The 24274-nt window shown below is 39.9% G+C and overlaps 1 protein-coding gene across 1 annotated transcript in view; it reads right to left on the bottom strand.

Annotated features, from left to right (window-relative positions):
- Positions 1-8221: 8221 nt before the first annotated feature.
- tnfaip8l1 (tumor necrosis factor, alpha-induced protein 8-like 1) overlaps positions 8222-24274 on the bottom strand; it is a 26431-nt gene continuing 10378 nt past the window's right edge. The window contains exons 2-3 of the mRNA XM_037674650.1: positions 11370-11649; positions 8222-8510 (exon numbers count right to left, since the gene is read on the bottom strand). Coding sequence (XP_037530578.1) covers positions 8222-8510; positions 11370-11641 — 561 coding nt within the window. The 5' untranslated portion in view covers positions 11642-11649. The remainder of the gene's footprint in view (positions 8511-11369; positions 11650-24274) is intronic.

Below are 24274 nucleotides of genomic sequence, written 5' to 3'. Positions count from 1 at the left end.
TATATGGCAACATGGCTTGCCATCCAATCACCAGCTGCATGCGGCCATTTCACCATGAACTGACCGACCTTGAAAGAGGTAAAAAGTTAATTTAAGCTTCAAATGGGACTATACTGCCAGGTAGCAATCCATCTCCCAAATGGACGTTCATTCAGCCGCTGCACTCAGCGGACGCGCGCGGCCGATGACCCAAACAGGTGAGATCCCAAAGTAGACATGTCAGAGCAGGGTCTGTGTCTGAATAATGCAGAATGCAGGCAGAAGGACGGCCATGAAAGGACAAACAACCCCTCAGCTGCCCCTTTTATTCAGCCGCGTGCGTCCTCCAACCGTTAATAACTATGTAAGCAATCAAAGCTTAATTAAAAATGTTGGGGGGGGGGGGGGGGGGGGGGGGGGGCCGACAATTAATGTTCATTCGTCGGGCTGGGGGGGGTGTGGAAATGATGGCTACGGGCTGGGTCGGGTCGGATTTTTTGGGCCTAAATGCAACTCTAGTTGGGAATCACTCCATAAAAAAATACCAAAGATAACACTTTAGCACATAAACTAGTATTTTAGCTGATTCCAACAGCTTGAACTGTTCAGTTGACACACAGTTGATGACATAGTATCTGTTTAATGAAGCATACCATATTTTCAAAATTCAGTATTATCAAAAATAATATTGGACATTAAACTCATGCAACACACAATAACATTGCCTTGAAAATGTCACAACTATGTTTTTAAAACCAGTTTGTTACTTTTCAACGTTTGCCAGAGAACAAGTATTCAAATTCAAATTCAAAAATACTTTATTAATCCCAGAGGGAAATTAAATGTTGTTACTCATCATCCTGGTTTCATTAGAGAGTTGTTCTAGATGCTGATGGCTGTGGGCAGGAAGGATCTCGTCTGTCCTACAGCAGATCTGAAGAATCCTCTGACTGAAGACACTTTGTTGTTGTATGACAGTCTGATGAAGAGGATGCTGAGGGTTGTCTATAATGTTCTTCATTTTATGAAGAATCCTTCTTTGAACAATCATCTCCAAAGGTTCTGGAGGAGCCCCAGAACTGAGCCAGCCTTCTTTAAGAGCTTGTTGATCTTTTTTAAGTCACTTGCTCTGGTGCTGCTACCCCAGCAGATGATGGCAGAAGAGATAGCGCTCTCTACAACAGACTTATAGAAGATATGCAGCATCTTGCTGCAAACACTGAAGGACTTCAGCTTCCTCAAGAAGTACAGTCTGCTCTGTCCCTTCTTGAAGACAGCTTCACTGTAGCATTTCCAGTCCAGTCTGTTGTCCAGGTGAACTCCAAGGTATTTATACTTCTCCACCACCTCCACTTCTTCTCCCATGATGGAAATAGTGTTGGACCTGTTCCTGTTTCTCCTGAAATCTACAGTCATCTCCTTTGTTTTGTTCACATTCCAGATGAGATGATTGTTTCCACACAATGCCACAAAGCAGTCCACCAGTTCCCTGTACTCAGCTTCTTGTCCATCTCTGATACACCCGACCACTGCAGAGTCATCTGAATATTTCTGCAGGTGACAGGAGTCTGTTTTATACTGGAAATCTGAGGTGTACAGAGTGAAAAGGAATGGTGAGAGTACAGTACCCTGTGGTGCTCCTGAGCTACTGACCACCTGGTTAGACACACAACGCTTCAGGCTCACAAACTGTGGTCTGTCTGTCAGGTAGTCTTTGATCCAGGCGATTGTTGAGGCCTCCACCTGAGTCTTCTGGAGTTTCTGACAAAGCAGATCAGGCTGGATTGTGTTAAATGCACTGGAGAAATCAAAGAACATGACTCTCACAGTTCTGTCTGCTTTGTGTCTATCATATGAAAAAATTATGAGTGTAGGACCTTAAGTTCAATATGTTTGTGTGACTAAAGGACAAATGCAAAAAGACAGGCCTTGGTAAACTTGTTTTTAAATTTTTTTTTTAAGATTTATGTTGCGTTGATTCTGTTTTTCAAACAGGTGGCCTTTTTGTCACCATCTTGTACTGGCTTGGAGCAGAAGACAGACGCAGCATATGGTCCCCTTGTAACCTTTTCCACGGCCTCCTGTGGCGCTCCTTTTTCTTCTTTGGAGCGCTGCGACAAACTGACTGCCCATCGAGAAGCAGCGGAGCGTGCGTCGGAGCCCTGCACCGGTAACCTGTGCTCGCTGAACTTTGCTGTCACTGCAGGGACAGTTTTCAGGTCGAATATCTTTTCCACAAAAACAGAGAGCAGGGCCAGTGAGAAGCTTACATAACTCACTGGAAATGTCATATCTGAAAAGGAGCTCTTTGAAACTCAAAGGCATCGAGTCTGTCAGAATTTGCTGTGCAAAAAGGCGTTTAGTCACAGTGAAGATGCCTCTGGGCACTTGGGAACTTTCAATAGCCGCCTTGGACAGCAGAACTGCGAGGATTATATGTATAGCTCGGCCTTTACACAAAGTGAAAAGTTCCTGGAGAACATATTTTGTTTTCTGTTAATAAAAATGGATGTGAGCAGATGCTGTTTTCCCTTGAGTGTCCGGTGGTGCTGGTGATGAATCCTGAGGGGGTTCAAGTGCAGGAATGTGCGAATGTGTCTGAGCAGCCTGTTTCACATCTTCTCATGTAGATTTTTTTTTTTTTTTTGACTTGTTTGCTTTTGGATTCCCCTCCGCTGTGCTTTTCATCCTTGAACAACACGTCAGTCAGGTGTTCTCTGAGGACTACAGAGCGCGGAAGAAAAAGAGAGGCGTGGGGAACAATGGAAAAAGAGTAGAGGAGAGACAGAGAAAAGGGGAGGAAGGCAGAGTTTTGAAAGACTTCTAACTTCCAAGCCGACTGTCATAGTTGTGCTTGCCAGAGGGGAGAGCACCTTTAAGCATACTGGATGAGTAAGGATGTGGAGAGACTACAAAAGCAAAGTAATACATAATAAGCAGCACAGACGCTGCCAGTTACACGAGATTGGTGGAGAAAAATTTTTTTGGAGGCGCTCGAAATGTCACCAAATGCTTCTTTCACAGCAGCACAGGTTCTGTAATAAGATTTAGAAAGTGTGGATACAGTTGTTAGTTTGGGATGATGCCCCTGACACGTTGATTTCCATAGAAATGAGGAACAAATAAAAAAAAAAATAGACGATGACTAAATATAAACCTGCTTTTACTCCAAGCTGCAGCACAAACAGGCAATGAGTCTTTGCTTGTCGACTTTGAAAAACATTAAAGAAACAGGCGGTTGAATCATTTAGCGGTTTCTCTTTTAGTGCCGCTCGTTTTTTTTGACTGCGCTCCCAGTCCTTTTCAATGCTCATTAAACCCCAAAAGGCTGTTTTCTTTCTTTCTTTCTGCCTTTTATTTTCTGGCCTTGATGCTAAAAGAAAAATCTGAAAGTATGGATGAGAGTTGCCGTGAACGAGCAGACTGCTGCCCGCTGTGTGAACACAACGTCCTGCGGTTTGTTTTGTTGCGCAGCTCAAACATTAGATTATTTGGGCGCCTGCATTGATTTGCAGCCAGACTGCAGAGTTGTGCCAAAACTAACTGAACCCTCGCAGGGATGAACCATGACAAGTCCTGTTGGGTCCGTCCTTCCTCAGAGAGATGTGCAATCACCTCGCAGAGCAACCGAACCATTTTCCATAGGCGATGATGCTTCTGCCTGTCTTTTTGTTAGCAAAATTTCTCAAGAACCACAGGATAGATTCTAATGAAGCTCTCAGAAAGTAATCATTGGACGTACATCTACAACCAATAGTGTGAACGCTTACTAAGCATTCACACTGTGATCCTACTGCAAGTGCTAAATTCTTCCATACGTTTTTCAGCATCTTTCTCATTCCACAATTTTTGTGCTATTTCAACAATCATTTATCAAAATGTTCAGCTCCTTCAGGACAATCCTGCTATGACTTTTGGTGTTGGTGCAACTTTAGCTTTTTGACATATTTAGCCATTTCTGGCATTTTTTTTTTCTAGAAGAAAATGAATTGAGCTCATTTTACATCCTTCAAATCTTTAGATCTGTTTACAAACTTTTACTGCTCCTTTCACATGTTGTTTTGGTTCAGCTTCTATGTGCAAATTTAAAAAAAATTCAGCTAATTACAGCTGTTTTTTCAGCTGTTTTGTGCTTCTCCTAACTTTTCCCCTGCAAATTTCAGCTTTTGCTCCTTTCAGCTTATTTCTGCAAATTTCAGCTTTTTATACTATTTCGGCTACTGGGGTTTTTTTTGGCTAATTTTAGCTTTTTCATCCAATCTCACATTATTTTGCATTCATTTAAACTTTTTTCAGCCTAATTCAGCAAAAATGTGCTCTCTCCACGACCTTTTAGTAACTTAAGCTTATTTTTGCTTTTTTTTTTTTAGCTACTTTTCAGCAGTTTTTTTTTTTTTTTTCTCAATTCGGCTTTTTTTCAGGTAATTTCCACTTTTTTGTGCTCATTTCTGCTTCTTTCAACCTAATAGGGCAAACCTGTTCTTTATGCTTTCTTCTGCTAATTTAAGCTTGTTCTACCTTTTCAGCTACCTTTTTTTTAAGCATTGTTTAGCCAGTTTTAGCTGCTTTCAGATAAGTTCAAATTTTTGGTGGCAATTCCTGCTACTTTTAGCCTAATAACTTCTCTGTCATGGTCCTTTTAGTGGGGTTTTTTCTGCTAATTTCAGCTAGTCATAGTCCTTTTAGTGTTTTTTTCTGCTAGTTTCAGCCTTTTCTGCTATTTCAGCTAGTATTTAGCTGTTTTATGCTAAATTTAGCCTTTTCAGGTAATTCCACTTAATTGTTTAGCTAATTTCAGCTTTTCCACTTCCTTCTGGTAGTGTAAGCTTCTTTCTGCCTTTTCAGGTTTTTGTTTTTTTGCTAATTTCGGCTTTTTTTTAAGCTAATTTTGTATTTTTGTGGTCATTTCTGCTTACTTAAACCTAATTTGGCAATTATGTGTTCTTTCTGCTTTCTTCTGCTAATTTTGGCATGTTTTCCCATTTTAGCAACATTTTAGCATGCTTTTTTTTAAGCCAATTTCAGTTTTTTTTTAAGCAAGTTCTTCTGCAATAAGCATTCACACTGCATTTTCGCAAGAAATTCAATTTCTCTACTTAATGTTTTGAAGTCAGCCCAATTCAAAATGACCACTAGCAAATTGAAAATAAGATTAAATGTATTTATTGGTAAATGACAGCTTATCAATCCAGTCAGAATTAAACAAATTCTCCAAACGGAGGTTGTCCAAAGTGTTTTCTGCAACAGGTAAGATATTTACTGTTCATAACATTTCCACAAAACCCCACTCCAGAAGGTCTGAACTATCCCTTTGAATATATTTAAACTCAAAGCGCCTGAGTATCAGAGTAATGGATGCTCTGCATGCTTCCTGTATCCAGCTCCTTTTTTTAGAATGCAGACCAGCTCCTTTGTAGTCACTTCATTATGTAGAAATGATAATTATGCCCCAGTGGAAGCTAGCTCCAACAAAAAAACTGTATCAGAGCCCTCCTTCACATCCACTCACAAGTCATGATTGTCATTAAGAATTTTAAAATTCCACAAAGTGCTTCACTCTCTCTCTCACACACACACACGCACGCACACACAGTAAATCTAAATTTTTACCACACCTTTCTCTAGAATTCAACTTAAAACAATAATTTTGTCCTATTCACCAACAAAAGAGCATACATGTTCAGTGCTCTGAACTCAGGCATCACATGCATGTTGAGGTAATGACCTTATTAAAGAACAAGCAAGCTCTTAGTCCTGCATGAGGCTCTGAAGTACGCTGATGTGTTTTGACCATATTATTATTTCCACTTTGGAGAACTGCATCGGTCATCAATGCATTAAACCCAGAGTGAATAAACACAAAGGGCTCGAAATGAAACTGCAGCCGAGTCGAATGTTTAAACATCCAACAGAAGCACAAAGTCTTTCCGGATTACTCATTTCCTGTTCTACCTTTGACCGTGCAGCGAGAGGCATGCAAGTGGAAAAAAATGACCCGAGCTCGAATTGTTTGTCAGTCAGATGGGTTTGTGTTTTCTTTCATGGCTTTACCAACAATGCTGGGAGCAGGAGGAAGGGATTTGGCCGACTAAATTCAGGTCAGACACACAGTCAGATTAGTCAGTCCCAATCTGGCCAGAAAACTCTGACATGCAACGCACTGATTGGAGAAGACCGCACAAGATCAGGGACAAAAATGTAAAAAACAGACACAAGGACAAAGTTTATTTGTTTAAAAAAGTAGCATGTAATATATTTGTCATGATGGAATATAAGAGACACAGTATAACAATTTATGTACATAAGAGAGAAAAAACATTTCACATAAGTATAAATGCAACATGAATAGACTTATTGTGGGTGCGTTAGTAGAATAAGCGAGGCTGTTGCAATGGCTCGTGGTGCTCGTGAACTGATTTTGAAATTGTAGATTTAAACTACCCCTGAGATGTGAACAGACTGGAGAAAATAGCACAGGAATACAACTAAAAGTGGACTCTTTCGAGGAAAAGGATTTCCTTCAAAGCCTTTAAAAAAAAACCAATGCAGTCAAATAGCTCTATGGAATGATAAAAACAGCCAAAGACGTCTTCTAAACGATATAAACGTGAATAAAAACAGGCCGATACCACTTCTCAATCATCAGTAGCAAGATTATGTTTAGCAAGTGCATAATGTTGATTATTACTCTGAGAGAAGACTGCATTTGGAGGAACATCAGTCCTATTTTCTTTGGCTGAGCTGATGCGGAAGAAGTTAGTTTCAGCAATCCTATCTGGGAAAGCACAGCACTTATTACACGGCTCAATTTCCAATTCTCTCACAGGTACACACACACGCGCACACACACACAGAATACAAAATGAGGCAGAGGCACCAAATAATCTAGACAAAGTCAAAAAACACGTAGACAAAAAGGGAAAAAAAACAGTCATTATGGGATGTCACAGAGGGCTACTTGATTCATATGTCCCTTAAAAGAAACGCGTCTTTCACTTTATTAGAGACCTGCAGGATGCAAACGGAGACGGTTATCTGCGTCACACGAGGCTGCAGTGTGAAATCGAGTGGCTGCTCGACAGCGGCGACCATTATATCGCCTCGGCGAGGGGAGCTATAATTGCAGTGGAAGAGCACAATCAGGTGCTGTGTTTGTCTCCGCTCTAATTTTGACACGTGGCCGGGCCCTCCACGCAGACAACGAGCTGCACTTCTCCACCGGTCTTTCATCTGACTGCTCACAAGAAGTCGTTTTGAATCAGATGTGACAGAACTGGAACCAGAGATTTAGTGCTTTCAGGAGCAACCCGAGGCAATGAAGCTAAAACGAAACCTGGGCTCAAACATCAATTATGACGAGTAGTTTCAGTTTTTAAAAAAAAATTCATTTCCTGCAGTAAAAAAAAAGGCTCGAGTAAGCTGTGCACGGTGCACCTGTTGCTACAGAGCTGCTTCCTCTGGCCTCATTATATCACGGGGAGATATTCAATCATTCAACGCCACCAACAACACAAATACTTTCGTGTTTCTTTTTTGTCTTACTTATTCAAAAACGTATAAACCAGACTTTTAAAGTTTGAACTGACCCTCTGAATAAATGCCTGGCTTCTTTTTCGAGCGCAGACTTCAGTGCATGCTGGTGAGAGCAGTAAAATGCAGGCTAAGCAGGATTACCCAGCAGCTGTGCTTCACATGGTGTCAATACTGCAGGGAGGTACGGTACAGCGCTTATTCAGGATTAAGTGCAACACTACTTTTAGACAAAAACACAAAAATGAAATCAGGTTTTTAAATTCTTCAAAAACCTTCCCCCCCCCCCTTTCTAGGTGCACGACCCCTAAAGTCACAAAACAGATCAAACCGAAGGCTCACGTCTCGATTTATGTCTGAAGTAAAGGAACACAAAAGTCCTTGGAAAACGAATAAAACACGATCTTAAAAGGCAGTTATCACGGCTCCGACTCCAGAATGTACTCATAAAACCGTAAAGGTTTACATTCGTTTTTATAAAAGAAGATAGCTGGACTTTTATGCATAAAGTAATAAAAGAAGCTGATAAAAAAAAACAATAAAAAAAAGCCTTTGGACAAACTTTAGAGGAGCATGCCAGATTTTCTGAATGTCTGGAAGGCACAAAGCAGCTAATGTAAAAAAACATGTATGATTGTCATCTTTAAAAAAAAAGAAATAGAAACTCCAACAAGAAGAGTGACGGGAAAAGTGCCTCGTGTGAAGAATAAGGTCAGAGGTTCCCATCATCAAGCATCTTATTGACCCCGTTGCAGATCTTCTGCAGGTGGGCTCGATACACCTCGGAGGGCCCGTACAAAGCAGCCAGGAAGTCGCAGTCGGCGAAGTGATTGAAGACGTGGTTGACCCGTGAGTGGCTCTTGGCCGTCAGGTGGCGCTTGATGGCCTGATGCAGGAGTTCGCGGCAGTCGTTCAAAATGGTGCTCATGACGCGACGGTCGAAGGTGAACTCGATCTGGTGGAAACTGACCGCCGTCATGGCCAGAGTGTGAACTTTCTTCCTGCGAGAGAGAAACGGAGAGAAGGAGAGAAAGAAAAGAGGACGTCACTTTCTAACTCTGACCAGAGCAGCCAACAGTAAGTAAAAATAGAAACTGCTGTCTTGTGATTTTTTTTTTTTTTTTTTAAGAAAAGTTTCACAGCTCTAATGCAGTTGCTGCAGCGCTGCCCTGCACAGCCACACATCTCCATGCTAATATAATCCAGATTCTCCACACCGTGCACTTATATCACATGCCTCCAAGATGAATTTGACTGTTTTAGCAGGGAAAAAAGTTACATATAAACAGAAAAGTCAATTCCATTAAGCTGCTTCCATCAGCACACAAAAACCACTGTTCCTGCATTTTTTTTTTATTATTAAAAAATAAAATACTACAGCCTTATTCCTCAGGGCTGTCAAATTTTAGTCAGCAATGCTGGAGAGAAACGGAAGACAATTTATAGTTATGATGCGAGTTTGAGATTCTGCTGTGGGAAGTAATTAAACATGAACCTGAACAATAAACTTTAGTTCAAATCAGAAACAGAATATCAAAAATGCATTGCGCAGAAGAAACTGGCTGATTTTTAACTTTACCACCTTGACCTGTGACTGGCAATTAATTTTTTTTAATTTTTCTGGCCTATGAACGCGTTCATCATAGCAAAGTAACTAATTTGCGCCTTATAGTATCAATGTTTTCACCTGGAAGCTAAAATAAGACATACCTGTCAGGTGTTTAAAAATAAATTTAGAGGAAGAAAAAGAGGTGTAAAGAGTAGGCCTGTCACGATAACAAATTTTGCTGGGCGATTAATTGTCTCAGAAATTATTGCGATAAACAATAATATTGTTTGAAATTTGACAATAATTAGTAATTATTGTCAAATTTGATTGGAAATGTTAGTTAATTTTGTGTGTAGTACCTTTTTTTGACCACCGGATGGCATTATAAGACTGTTTGAACCAAAGGATGGATAGTGAGGGAGAGAGCAGCGTGTCTCTAGGAAAAATAGGAGGGAGGCCCCTTGACTGACATGGGCTGTCTCTCTTTGGTTTTTTTTCGGTTCTCAAAATAGTGGACACTCGGTGTGGTTTTTCACACAAAGCTTTTAATAATAAATGTAAAAAAAACAGTAAACAAAAACTCAGCTTCTTTTTGCAGAGAAAAACAAATGTTTACATGAAGGTGCGAGTTTCAACCGTGAACTTTGGAGCTTCGACAAGACGGAGGTTTTATTCCCGAGGTCAGTCTGTTAGCTTAGCTCGTAGCTTAGCTTCTCAGCTTAGCTACTTTTAACAATCCAAAAACGCGAATTTGGACGGTTAAAATTGATTTTAAAGAGAAAAGAGAAAGGGAGGGGTCAGTGAAGAGCACCAGAGTTGAGCCTTTTGTCATCCAGTGTCTTCAGTAGAAAGAAAGAGACACAAAGAAACGATAAAGCCGATAAATGAAAATGAGGTTGATAATTTTAATTTATCATGCGATTAATTGATTTATCGTTTATCGTGACAGGCCTAGTAAAGAGCTACAGAAAGAAAACTGAACGTTAATACGATTGTTGTACATCTGCTGCGAACAGTAAAATACAGGCTGAGGTTTAAAGGCCTGCTCACTTTGTTGAAAGCAGGAGACAAATGAAAAAACAGATTTAATAATAATTAAACGCTTTAAATGCTAGTTATCAGGATGTTAAGATTTAAGAAAATAAACACCTCTAACAGCAAGACTGAGTTTTTCTCCTCCCATTAGGTGGCACAAATTTACTTAAAATGGATGTTTGATTGTTTCCCTTTTTTTAAGGTTTTGTCAAGGGCAGCACGGTGGTGCAGTTGGTAGAGCTGCTGTCTCTCAGCTATCAGGTTACCCTGGTTCAAATCCCGGTCCGGGGGCCTTTCTAGATGGAGTCTGCATGTTCTCTCAGTGCATGCGTGGGTTTTCTCCGGGTACTCCAGTTTTCTCCCACAGACCAAAAACATGCATGTTAGGCTGATTGGCAACTCTAAATTAGGTGAGACAGTGAATGGCTGGTTGTCTCGTTTGTCTCCGTCCCTGTGATGGACTGAAGACCAGTCCAGGGTGTCCCATACCTTCCACACAGTGATGGCTGGAAATGGGCACCAGTGACCCCCGCGACCCAAACAAAGGAAATGCGTAAAGATAATAGATGGATGGGTTTTGTCCAGTTATTTTGTGCACTTTTATATTTTAAAGTGTAAAAACAGATAGTTACATAAATTAGAAGAAACAATAAAAAGGCAAATTATTAGCCATTTTGGCATGGCTGCCTTAGAGGAGATGATGGGGGAAAGGGTGGGCCCCAGAAACTGTCTTATCAAAGCAAAGTTTTTTCCCCACTACGAGAGTGTGGTGCTTGTGAGATTCCAGTTTGTTTGTGGCTCCTCGGACTGAAGAAGTCCTTTGGATGAAGGACAAAATGTCTCAGCAAGAAAAGAAACCATCCAGATGACCTGACTGAACATTGGTGGATTTGTACCTGGATTCCTGAGCATGAACTTTGATTGTAATTTTTAGTTGTTTAATATATACAAATACTTTGGTTCAATAACCCTTTGGATAGTACCGTTACTTACAAATATGCTGATTTAAAGAAAATGCAATTAGTAAAAAACTGTAAATGTTGTTTTGTAAGACTAAATTTGCAATTCAACCAAAAATGATGATAATAAAAAAAACTTTTTTGTTGTCAAGTTTGGTTCTTAGAGACACTGAAATTGTCTAAAATTGAAACAGAGCTTTATAAAAATCCCAAATGTGAAAGAACCTGTAAAACCAACAGCGGAGCATCTGGGCTGACGTGAAAGAGTGAAAACGAGTTAAAAGAGAATAAAAGTCTTTCTGAGACCTCCTGCCCACCTGAAGTTCTCCACCAGGATCAGCTCCTCGCTGTTGAACTGGTTGTTCCTGTAAAGCACTCCCAGCTTCACCACCATCTTGATCAGGTTCTTGATGATCTTCTGGGACTCTTTGCGGTTGCGTGTGTACTCTTTAGTGACGCGGTAGAGCTCGTCCAGCACTTCGCTGCTGGTGTCGTCTATGAACAGGTTGGCCATGCTCTTGGTGGCCATCTTGCTCATCAGCTTCTTCTGCGCCTGGAGGGCCAAGCTCTTGGTGCTGAAGGAGTCCATTGTCAAGTCTGATGAGACGGAGGGAGAAAACAAAAAGGCCGGCAGCCTAGTTAAAGGTGAAACTCAGCAGCAGATGTATTCTCATACAGGTGATGACTTTCAAAATGGGGCTCTATTTAACATAAAATTAGAAATGAAAGGAATCCCGACTATGACAGCGTGCAATGTGAGAGGTTATTACAAATAACAGCTACACTGCTTTAACTGCAGGGCCAAGAAGTGTCGCTTTTATCTGATAATGAGCCGTGGCAGCTGTCAAATTAGTCCTAGCACCCCTCTGGCTTGGTAGTTAGAGAACAAGAAGAATCATTGTCAGTAGGAAAAATCAGTTACAGTTTGACCAAGCAAAACAGCCATTGTAATCTGGACGTCTCATCGGCTGAATCTATCCAGAGGACAAGGTATGCTGGCTTGTGTTAAAGTAATCAGGAGACGTGTGTGGCTTGATTGTATGTACAATCCTTTGTGCGTGCCAAATGAGGTGACTCAGTGACAGGCTGCAGCCGTGATAAAAGCTCATGAATAGTGGGAGGTCATGGGGGGCTGCCATCTTTCACAGCAGGTTTATACATTCGTCTTAAAAAAAAAGAAAGAAGATAAAACAGATCTGTTTTCCTGCACACTCCTCCTCTAACCTTCACAAACCTCCAGGGATCTCCTGAGAGTACACAAACAAAAGCAAGCTACTAAAAGTTATTTTCTACAACAGCTCGCCTTTTAGTTCTAGCGCAGGAAAACGAGTGAGCATTCAGAGGGAGGGAAATGGATAATGAGCAGCTTTTTTGATCTCCTATAGGGCAGGTTCACGGTTTCAAATATGTAGTTTTACAAAATTATAGAAAAATGAAGCGCAGTGTTTATTGCCCTAGAGTAAAGGTGTACATATTTTAGTGCATTAAAACCCAAATGTTCAGACCTACAGAGAGAACACCCACTCTATTAAACCATGGGAGGGTTTTAGTGGCGTCTTTTTGAGTTTGCTTGTTCTCTCAACAGGAAGCAAATCTACTCCAAGTTGTTTTTAATGAGCCTCGGATGAAACATTTCTAACCTGATGAACTACTCAAGGATAATCCGTGGACGTCTCAACGTTACTTGACTAAATTTGGGATAATTTACATCTGACTAAAATGAAAACCTAATTACCTATAACGGGTAAATTTTAAGGCAAATATCCAGTATACAGTAGTTACATTCCAGCAGTGGTGGAGAAAGTACTCAAACACTGTACTTAAGTAAAAGTACAAATAAACAGACAAAAATGTACTCTAGTAAAAGTAGAAGTACCACATTAACATTTTTTACTTAAGTAAAAGTAAATAAGTAACTGCGTTTAAAAATACTTAAAGTATTAAAAGTAAAAGTACTTGCTGAATGTATTACCTAATGCAATGGTCTACAGTATCATTAAGTGTGCCTACAGTATGTATATTTTCTGTAATACATTAATAGTGTTGTGTCATTTTAATGATCAATGCTGCAGATAATACATGTTTTTATTGTGTTTACTCTGTGACACAGTTCACACTTGGACTTGTGATTTTGTGCGTCAGAATTTCAGGGATGACATGCAGAGTTAAATGACATTAATCAAAATAAGAAAGGAATGATTATACATTTGAAAGTTTTTATTTAACACAAAGAAAAATCTATGTGTCATTTTAACTACAGTTAAAACATTTAAGTAAAAGTTGTCTGCCTGAACAAAAGGAGCATTAGACTCAACTTAGAAAGGAACAGGCTCTGATCATTTTAACTCCAGTTTGTCATCAATTCTAGTTAAAATCCTGTCTAGTCAACTTTGTAATGGGTCAATAGTGAACAATATTTTAACTTCCTGACACCATTTTCAAAACTTGGACCCGAGTGTTGAGCCATTTGGAGAATCTCGTCTCCTGTCCCAACAACCCATGAACTGACATATTTTAATATTGAGGCAACAATTTATTGTTCAAGTTCAGAAGAAGTTGTTTTTCAAAGTTTTTCGAGTCCAGTCTGGCTCCTTTGGGAGAGATAATCTGTTTTGCGGTACTGAATAGTCTTTCAATGAGGCCATGGGTGGTGCGTATCTTCTGGGTGACTCTCCATGGTTGAATCCATTTTGGGTGTGTTTGTGGTGCTGCCAGTGTGCCCAGCTCAATGACATATAAACTAGAATATACGTCATTGGCCCAGCTCTTCTTGAAGGTGGGTCTAATGTTACCTGCCCACTTTGCAGTGATTCAGTGGACCAACTCCCCTCTCATCGTTGGATACTTTCAAACTAACAAACAAATCAAAAAGCTGCAACGTGAATGTAACGTGTAACACAATACATTATAGAAATGCGGTGTAGTAGAAAGTACAGATAATTAATGTAAAATGTAGTGGAGTAAAAGTCAAAGGTACTATGTTTAACTCTACTTAAGTAAAGTACAGATACATGAAAAAATGTACAGTACTTGTACTTAGTTACATCCCACCACTGCATTCCAGATACCCCTGCGAAAGGTGAAAATCTGCCAAGTAGGGACGCCCTATTTATCTTAGTATTTATATATTTTAAGGCTTTATAAACCCTTCCCACACTCTTGCAATGTTCTTAACAATGTTCTAAATGCTCTTAAACAGCACAGCAAAAGACAGCAGACAGACTGATGCTATGGTTAAGGTCCCCACTTACTCTGGCGTTCTGTGCATACTCCGTGAGCCAAGCGGACTCTGCGCGTACTGTCCGCAGACGGATGAGACTTCATACTCGAGTGTACAGATTGCCTAAAATTCTCTCGTGACAAATTCCTTCATTTCTCACAATTTCAGTCATGGCGTCAACAGACGAGGAGGAAGAGATCTCTTGCCTCTTATGAGCTTTTTAAAAAAAAAAAAAAAAGGTGATGGTACATAAAGCCATTGAACCAGACCAGGGATGAAGAAGGGGAAGTTAATACACTGGTGATGGACATGAAGACAAAGGACAGTGAGAAACATTTTGAATATGTTTAAAAGAATTCTAGGAAGTTCGATGAGCTAGTTGGGCACTTAGCCCCGTTTCTTTACCACCAGGGCAGCCAACGCACACCTGTCAGCGCTGCACTGAGAGCAGCAGTCGTGCTGCGCATCCGCACTGCGATTGGTGTCGCATACAAAACAGTTCGATGTGAACACTGTGTCTTGCCAGGCAGTTTATTGTGCGACACAGAGTATAAGTACGCAGTCATAAAAATGTATCTTTGCACGAACATGGCCAGCGGATGTCTGCATCGAGTCTGCGTTGAGTCCGCCTCGAGTATGCATGGACCTCCGTGAAGTGAAGTACACTAAAGTACGTATGCGGGGGCCTTCACTGAGCCTATCGGCGCCAAGGGGCGGACTAGCCATCAGGAGCACTGGAAAATTGGGAAATGTCCCGGTTCGGTTCAGCTAAAACCAAGTTCCTACAGATTTGTGTCCACCTTGGTAGATTTTATATCATGAGATTTTGTCAGATGAAATTATCACTAAAGACGTTTTCACCATTAAAACCTTTTCTGTCGCAGTTGACTCAACTCGTCAGGCACTAGGGCCACACGGCACACCCTTCACAGTTACGAATGCATGTGCGAAAAGTCAGTATTTTGTGATGCATTGTGGTCTAAATAGTATTGTGACTACTTTTGTTTTGTTCAAATACACTCAGTCTAAACTGTGTTCAATCTCAAACTCTGTTTCGTGCTCTGTAGTCACCCGGCAGCATTATGGCACATTGTGCTCACAACGTCAAATACTAATAAAACTAAATTTGAAACATATTTGTATATAAAAGACAATTTAAAAAAGTAGGTGCAAGGTCGGCTGAAATAGCTACGATACTACTGAAGAGTTTGTTGCCCGATTATAGGCTTGGAAGTGTAAAAAGGTCAATGTCATGCGCAGCTTTCCTCACATCTCCTGCAGCTATGTATTGAGAGGAAGAGTTTGTCTTGTGCATTTATTCAAAACAGAATAAACTAAATGTTGAGTTCACAAATGTTGTGGAGAAAATGAAGTCTGAACATCTTATTAATCTGTTTTGACAGGAAAAGAATCGATCAAACATGGTGACATGTACATGGTGAATGTGACGGCGTCGTTCTGTGGAAGAAATGTTGAAATGTTTGTAACCGTTTACATTCTCATCGAGTTACATTTGTTTGACAGTCTTTGCTAAAATGTTTTCATAAGCAATCAAAAAAAAGTTATTCAAAAGGAAGACAGGAAATGTATGAAAGTATTTAAATGATAAAGATTCTAGTAAACTCTGTTCTGACTGATATACATCCATTATCTTTACCCCCTTTTTTCCTTTCTGGATCGTGGGGTTCATTGATGATCCAGCAGTAACTGTGCGAGGAGCGGGGGACACCCTGGACAGGTCTCCAGTCCATCACAGGGACACATGGAGACAAATGAGACAATCATTCACTCTATCACTCACACCTAGGAACAATTTAGAGTTACCAAATCAGTCTAACATGCATGTTTTTAGTCTGTGGGAGGAAACCGGAGTACCCAGAGCAAACCCACGCATGCACGGAGAGAACATGCAAAGTCCATCCAGAAAGGTGCCGGGCCAGGATTTGAACTGGCAACCTTCTCGTTGAAAGGTGGCAGCTCTACAGTTTAACCATGCCACCACTGAATGATATATAGGATATTAATAAAAAATAATACAGTTTTGGTATAAAAGTGTTAACATGAGAAAATAATAAATAATCATGGCAAATTTATTTTTTCAAGAAAAAGCAATAAGGGTTGTTCCTTGATCAAGTTTTTAATTTGGTCCATTGTGAAACTGAGTTGGACCCCCTGAGTTAAAAAGTTACTCATGTTAGAAATTTGTGTAAACAGTAGCTGAAGCACCGTTCTAAGGTCTGAAATGACTCGAAAAATCCGTCAATACAGTTTGAGGCAAAACCTTTTTTCTTAAATGATTTTGTCAAAATATCGTCCCAACTTTCTTGTGTACTCTTGTGGTATTTGGTATAATGACCTAGACTTAATGCAGTTCTCTGTGATATTGATACTGTGATAACAATAAATATTACCGGTAGATATATTGTGCAAAATTCAAAAACAATTGACCAGCAGAACTATTGGTAGGGCAGCACGGGGGCGCAGTTGGTAGAGCTGCTGCCTCTCCGCGAGCAGGTTGCCCTGGTTCAAATCCCGGTCCAGGGGCCTTTCTGGGTGGAGTTTGCATGTTCTCTCTGTGCATGTGTGGGTTTTCTCCAGGAACTCTAGTTTCCTCCCACAGACCAAAAACATGCATGTTAGGCTGATTGGTAACTCTAAATTGTCCCTAGGTGTGAGTGAGAGAGTGAATGATTGTTTGTCTTGTTTGTGATAGACTGGAGATGGGTCTAGGGTGTCCTCCGCCTCTCGCACAGTGATGGCTGGACATGGGCACCAGTGACCCCCACAACATGGATGAACTGTTGGTAAATGGTGGTGCTCAGGCCTACTAAACTGACCAATCAGAGCAGCCCATGTCAAACCCGAAGGCCAGCAGCACTCTGCTAAACATTTTTAAAGAATGTATTAATCTTTGTCCAAACTGCTTTAACTAAAGGCAAAAGAATCTGATCTCCAGCTAAGGGATCCTTTCGCCGTCAACACTGTAGTCTAACAATGTGTTATGTTCATGTTGTAGTGTTAATATGCAAACATCATTTTACACAGGACATAAAGCAGGAAAAAAGCAACTCCATCTCCATTGTTGAGCTGGTATCGGGATTTGCTCTATAAATTTAGTATCCATGTCTCTTGCTGATTTGTTGGTGTGATTTTAATAACTAGTGACAATACGGTCGGCTATGATTTCCCACAGGAAAAAGTGACATCTTCAGATGATTTTCTGTGACTGACAGTCTTGAAGCAAAAAAAAAATGTTCACACTCAACGGCTGAAGAAAATAACTATAAAATAGGAAAAAACCTACTGTGATCAAATTACTGACATAAACCATAATTCAAGACATTTTCCTATCAAATTATTACTCATTAATGCACTTATCTTTTTGTCTTAAAACATGTTAGTGGGTTAATTAGACTTGTGTTGTTTTCAGCTCTGCAGCGGAGACTCACAATGCATCACTTCCTGTGTTCAATACATATTAATCAATGCCTGAGAGTAAAACATTTGTGATGAAACACATTACAAAAGGGAAAAACTTCTGTGTCTTGGGGGAAAACAGAAATATACAAACAGACTCAACCATTGGATTGAATTTCCTCTTTCTGAACTTCAGACAAATAAAATATGACTGCCGCAATAAAAACTAAATATTAAGAAAATGTTATTTAACCATCAAAATAGTGGGATATTGTTATATAATATGTCCCCTCATAAAAGAAGCCCCAAAGATGACCTCAAATTAGTTCAAAAGGCAAACAGCTATCCTCGTGGAAGAGGGTAATTACAGTGAGTATCAGTGCAGCCGACAAAAGGAGCTGCGAGACTTCCCTGCTGGGGGAGTTGTGATTTTTACTGTTGATTGTACTAGAAGGAAGGCAGTGAATCTACTGCTGCAGTGTGTGACTTTCATTCCTCTCTTTCTCCCCGTCTGCAATGCCTCTCTAAGCATATCAATAAGACTCCTTGGAGACCGTCAGCAGGAAGCCTTCCAGAGAGGAGACACATGAGGAGAGCGTGAGCAAATACTGAGACAGAAAGATGGGAAATAAAAAAAAGAGGGTGGAGGTATAAATACTCAAATATCAAGAAAATATATGTGTGGAATGAGAGCTCAACAAAGCAGCGTCTCATGTTGAATCTAGTGTTTGACTTCTCTTGCGGCAGCTGCTTGGACGTATAATCGTGCCTCTGGCTTTACAGATTAAGGATCGCAGGCAGATCCCCATCGACCGTTTCAACAAAGTTGTAACAAACTTACTGAACCATAATCCTCCTCTGACGCAACCTGTGTGAAATGTATAAGAAAGACAGAAACACTTGTGATTCGACTAGACAAAAAATTCAGTTTGAAATCTTTATTTCTACGAGAATATTAGTCCCTTGGAGCTTCTGGTCGGCCTCCAGAGGAAAATCTCTGATCAAAAGTTTGCTTTACCACCACTCTCTTGTCTCTGATAGAGGTGTTGCAGTTATGAGAAGTGATGATAGATAATAGGCAGACCTCTTTCTCCAATTGGAGAGAGATTTCGTGATGCTCATTAAGTTCCACTCTCGTCAGGGACCAGAGTCATCATAGCTGTCAACCACGTACCCTGCCACTGCGCAACAGAAAAAAAATTGTTTAAAGAGGATGAGGAGAAAAGACAAAGAGAAGGTGGTTTCCCTGTCATGATCAAGTATACAAACCGTCCAAAGAACTGAGGATTGTGTACATGTGATTTCACTCAAAAGTAAGGCACAAGGGCATGCCAACCTTTGCCTAGCCATTACCAAAAACTTCTGTTGGTAGGATTAGCTCAGTGGGAGACCAGGCAACAACAAGACACTTAAGTAAAAAAAAGGAAACACTGTTTAAAAATTGACTTTTTTCTAGAAGTAGAATTAAGAAGAACCATGAAAAGGTTCAGTCACTCCAAGAAATCTGAGATGTTGAAAGGTCAAACATTTAGGACCTAATGAGCTTCTGTGGCCCCTTTGACCATACATGATGTGGTTTTAAGTGAAACAGGAACATTTCTGTAGCCTTTTGGCCGTTCGTCTACGTGACCACAGCAATAATACTTTACTTTAAATGGTGCAAAATAAAGGTTTAACCATAAGAGAGTCTAGTTTTACCCCTTGACCCTACATCGAGACCCTACGGTTAGGGTTTGTTCATTAATGCAGAGGAATGGGGCTTCCTAATGTTTTTTTATGGTGTAGGGCAGGGTGCACACACTTTGTCAGCATGCGAGCCACTTTTAAAATGATGAAGTCAAAGCAATCTACCTATGATAAAAATATCCCCGCAGCGCTACATTAAGGTCATTCAACTTGTTGGTCAGACCGGTTAAAAACGCTAAGTCTAGCAGCCATTGGTTGTTTTTAATATCTTGGAACAACGAGTCAGCTGCTTCAACAAATGCCTCTTTTACCACCTCTCCATCTTGGAAGGACTTCTTGCGTTTAACAATGAAGTGACTCACCTGGTATGATGCTTCAGTAGTTACCTTAGCTTTTGTGGTCAGCTGCATGAAAAATGACTGCTGTCCAGATAACTGGGATTTTAATTCTTTCACCTTGTTCTTTCTCAGCTCACTTTTCGGAAGGAAGTCAGTGTCATAGTTTTTATGAACAGTCTGAAAATGCTGCTCCACATTTCCCATCTTCGGAATAACAATGGTAGACTGGCAGATGAAGTTAACGCACTTCAAATATAACATTGTGGATAAAAGTCCTCCTCCCATTCTGTATGGAAATGGTAGAGTTTTTGCTTTTTAATTGGTCCAGCTCACCCACTCATTTTCTACCCTTTCTTGAGTTTAGAAGAAATTGGAGGCTAAATAAGCAACTCTGTAGCTTACTAGTTTTGGCATGGTTGTATGCACGAGTGGTGACCTATGTGTCAGAAAAGGGCAAGTCTCAGACTGGCTGCTCTGTATGTCAATCAAGTGGCATATTTCATAGTGAGGATGGATGATAGGCTGACGTCTATTTTTTAATACCTTACAATCTACTCATACTACATTTATGATCAACCGGTAGGTTGCGATCGACGTATTGGGCACCGCTGGTGTAGGGGAAAGGTGACGAGGTAGGGCTAAATGCGCGTTCAAAGAGAGTTTTCCATTGAAGAGCAAAAAGCTGTACAACCAAAGAAAATCAAATGTATTCCATGGTCATTTGTGCATCAAAAAATGTTTAAATGACACGGCGACTATTAAAACATCTAACTTGGACTGTTTTGAGCATTTTGTTTGGTATAATAAGACTCAAAATGTAATGCTGTAGGTCAATGTTTGGTCCAAATTTGATCATTTACAAAGCACGCTGGAAATTTCTAAATTTTTCCAAGGGAACAGATACCTAAAGCTTCATGAAAACACAAGCTGAGAGTGATGAAGATGTTTTGGATGATTTTGAAGAAGGCGAGTAATAAGAAAGCACTGAATCTTAAATGGCCGTGAAGTGAAGTGGCAGCAGACCCTAACACACGGTGTGTAGCATTTATAGAGGCACAAATGTTACAGATTTAAAGTGAAACAAGACATGACAGGAGAAAACACTGCTCAGTATTGTGACAAAATGTACGAACAGCAACCAATCAGTGCCCATAGTTCACACGAACAAACATCTGTACGCTCACACACACATTACTGATAGGCTTCACTATCCAAGAGCTCAGCCTGACGGCCGAGAGCTCGGCGCTTATAATTAGAGCCGTTTGACGAGCTGCAGACTCATGGAAGTCACTCAGAACAAGCCGACATACACTCATTCACAAAGACAGAAGCTCAGCAGAGGTGACTCATGGAAATGAAACCAGACCCCACACAATGTATGACGGATGTCTGGTGACAGTGGAGGATCCTGGGTAATGGAAGCAGGGACTCTCAACCTTCTGCAAGTACAGACAGCCCTGTCAAACCAGTATGACAGGCTGGCTGAGAATTCAAGCTCAAGAGAGTCTGCAAGGACAAAAAAATAAGGATCTCTGCCTTTTTTCAGCGACCCCTGGAGGATACTGACTCTAAATAATAATAAGCTGGATTGGCATCTTGTTGTCCATAAATAATTCAATTAGCCTTTTTGGGTTTCAGCAGGTAAAGCTGATGTTTGTATTGGATGACAACTCCAATCTGCTGTCACATTTAACTCTTCCATGTTGCAGCCATTTCTTGGCCTAAAAAGGGATGCTGCGAGTACAGGTACCAGGACTTTGACATCACTAAGCAGTCAAATCTAAAAAGAAAACAAATACATATAAAAATTCAAGGTAACATCTCTGTTGTCTGTATAACAGCAAAACATTATTTAAAAAAAGACAGATAACACCAGCACCAATTTTCTATGAACAAAACTTTCAAAAACGTCCAAGTGATGCTCAGGATAAAACAGTCAGTCAGGTGGAATACGCTCTTTGACTTAAAACATTACACATCATTTCTCTAATCTAAAATGATGCATCTTAAAATGACAACTGTGGGAGAAACTGGAAGAAAAAAACTCTGAAAATCTTCCAAAGCTAAAAAAATAAAATCCCAATTACATTATATACAACAGAAAAAAAGTAAAAAAAAAAGATATGTGTTGAAACAGATAAGAAAATATCTTATTTGTGATGCAGTTGTTGCCACATTGGGTCATGAGACAGAAGTAAGGAGGAAGGAATGAAACTGAGAATTCAATAAAAAGTGTGAAAGTCCATTAGGAAGAAGACACAGAACTCGTCCATCACTCACAGAGCCTACCCTTAAATTATGGATTAGTTGAAGATATAGTGCATTTAAACCAAACTATGAACACATAAGGCAAGGTCTTTAATGCTTATTTTAGATTTTAAAGATTTTCTGCTGTTGCAAACCCACTTCACTTATTCATGCAAATAATCGGATTTTCATGTAAAAGCAGTTTTTCCACCCAAAGATCCAACGAGTTCTTCTTATTTCTTAACATCATATCCAATGGAGATTAAAAAGAAGAGTGTCATTTTTATTCTTCTTCTACAACAATTACCTGGATTTCCTCCCAAATGTATGGTAACTTTAAGTCATACTGTTCTATTCACGTCACTGGTGTTATTAACAAAGGTTGGTTTAGTGATGCGAGTATAGTGTAAATTACCCAGACAGGTCTGCAGACCAAAATACACCAATGAGATGCAGTTAGTGGAATTGAAAACGAAGGAAAACAATGAATCCTAATCTTCTACAATATTCTGAACCAGTTTCATTACTCCTGCTGAAATGTGCTTATATTGATTGATTGATTGGCCACGTTTCCATTTTTGTTTTTGAGGTTTACATCAAACTTAACGGTCCACAACAAGTTTTAATGATTTGGATCAATTCAACAGCCAGCAGATATGAACCAGACTAAGGATAAGTCTAGCCCTGACGAATCATGACTGAAGCCACTGCATCAACTTTTCTCACCTGTCAGTCACAGTGAAGCTGGGGGAGGACGGGTGAGAAAAGGTGGGAAACTGGGAAAAAGACGTCTTTGAGGATGCTGATAACAACGTTAGGAAAACACCAACAAAAATACGTTTTTATGTGCTTTGGCGCTACAAGATCCTGAAGTCTTTGGCTGAGACTGCACATCTTCCTGTGACAGTTAATTTAACAACTGATTGGCTGATGGTAGCAGAAAATGTCACAACTTTTATACTCTGGGGGATTTGTAGTCGTGTGGATTGGAGCGCTGTGACCCTAAGAGACAACTCCATTTGAGAAAACCCTCTCTGCTTTAGGATAGAGCAGGGGAAAGGGTTTGAACAAAGCTTTTCAGTGATAGAACACCAAAAAAAACAAACAAGAATTATTGTAATTCTTATAATTATTAATTTGAGAGGCAATAACGGAACCACAGGTGTTTGAGGGGATTTTAATCTCTGCACGAAACTGGACTGCAACTCTTCCAAATTTCTCTTAAGGGATTTTACACACTAATAATGCAACAAACCAACTTTTAAGTTAATCTGTGAATTGATGATTTAATCAATGAGCACAATCCCTGCTATGATCTGTACAGTGTAGGACATGTACACTCTGGATACCCAATGACAACTGGAAATATGCATCAGCCCCCTGAAAGGAACAGCAGGTAAAGAAATGGATGGATAAATAGATTATATGCCATAATCCACCACGTTCTCTTTGAGATCCTTTACAGAAAACAAGCTTTGTACTCGGGAAGAAAATGGGTGAAAACTCTTACAAGTTTTTGGATCATCTATTGAGTTATTATTACTGGCTTTTATTCTAAATTTTATTGGAGTTAAAAAAAAAAAAAAAAAAAAAGCATGACTTTGGATGAGAAAAATATTAATTGTCTTCAGAGAAATGTTGGTCAGGAAATCCCCCGGTTTGCATCTGTTTGGTTTTGCTGGGGGGCCCGGCTACCTTGAAACACAATTCCTGCTATATATACTCTGAATGGGTTGCAACTATAACAGGTTGGAAGGATATTGCTCATCCAACAGTGGAAGTTTGCTTCCCATTAATCACTGAGCAACATAATGCAACAGCTGACGTGGCTGCATATGAACAGATATCCTGTTCCCAGCTGGGCCCAACAGAACCATAGCATCTCACAACAATAGTGGCACTTGAAGGCAAACTTTTAGTTCCCATATTCATGCACAAACACAAACACCTGAGTCCTAGTTGTTCTCATCTTTTAAATCTTTTTGATCTATAATACTATATTCTTGTGTTTGCATCTTGAATTAACTCATAGCTCTGAACCAATAAAATTGGACCAGGATGAGCATATTATTTTTCAGACATGCTAAAGTAAAGCATATGATTACTCACAAAATGGTCATGTTTGGTTTAATGTACCCTACACTTTCATTTTTACAAATGTGTTGATAAAATGGACAAGCTGTGTGCAATATATGTCATTCAAATAAACTGAATATAACTTTAATAAGTCCTAAATATGGTGTATATAGTTTTCTAAATTTTTATATATATATATATATATATATATATATATATATATATATATATATATATA

The sequence above is a fragment of the Nematolebias whitei genome, chromosome 3 (assembly GCF_014905685.2).
Source record: "Nematolebias whitei isolate Nwh7 chromosome 3, NemWhi1, whole genome shotgun sequence".
Lineage (NCBI taxonomy): Eukaryota > Metazoa > Chordata > Actinopteri > Cyprinodontiformes > Rivulidae > Nematolebias > Nematolebias whitei.
Note: the sequence above shows the minus strand (reverse complement) of the source record. Positions and strands in the feature narration are given on the sequence as shown.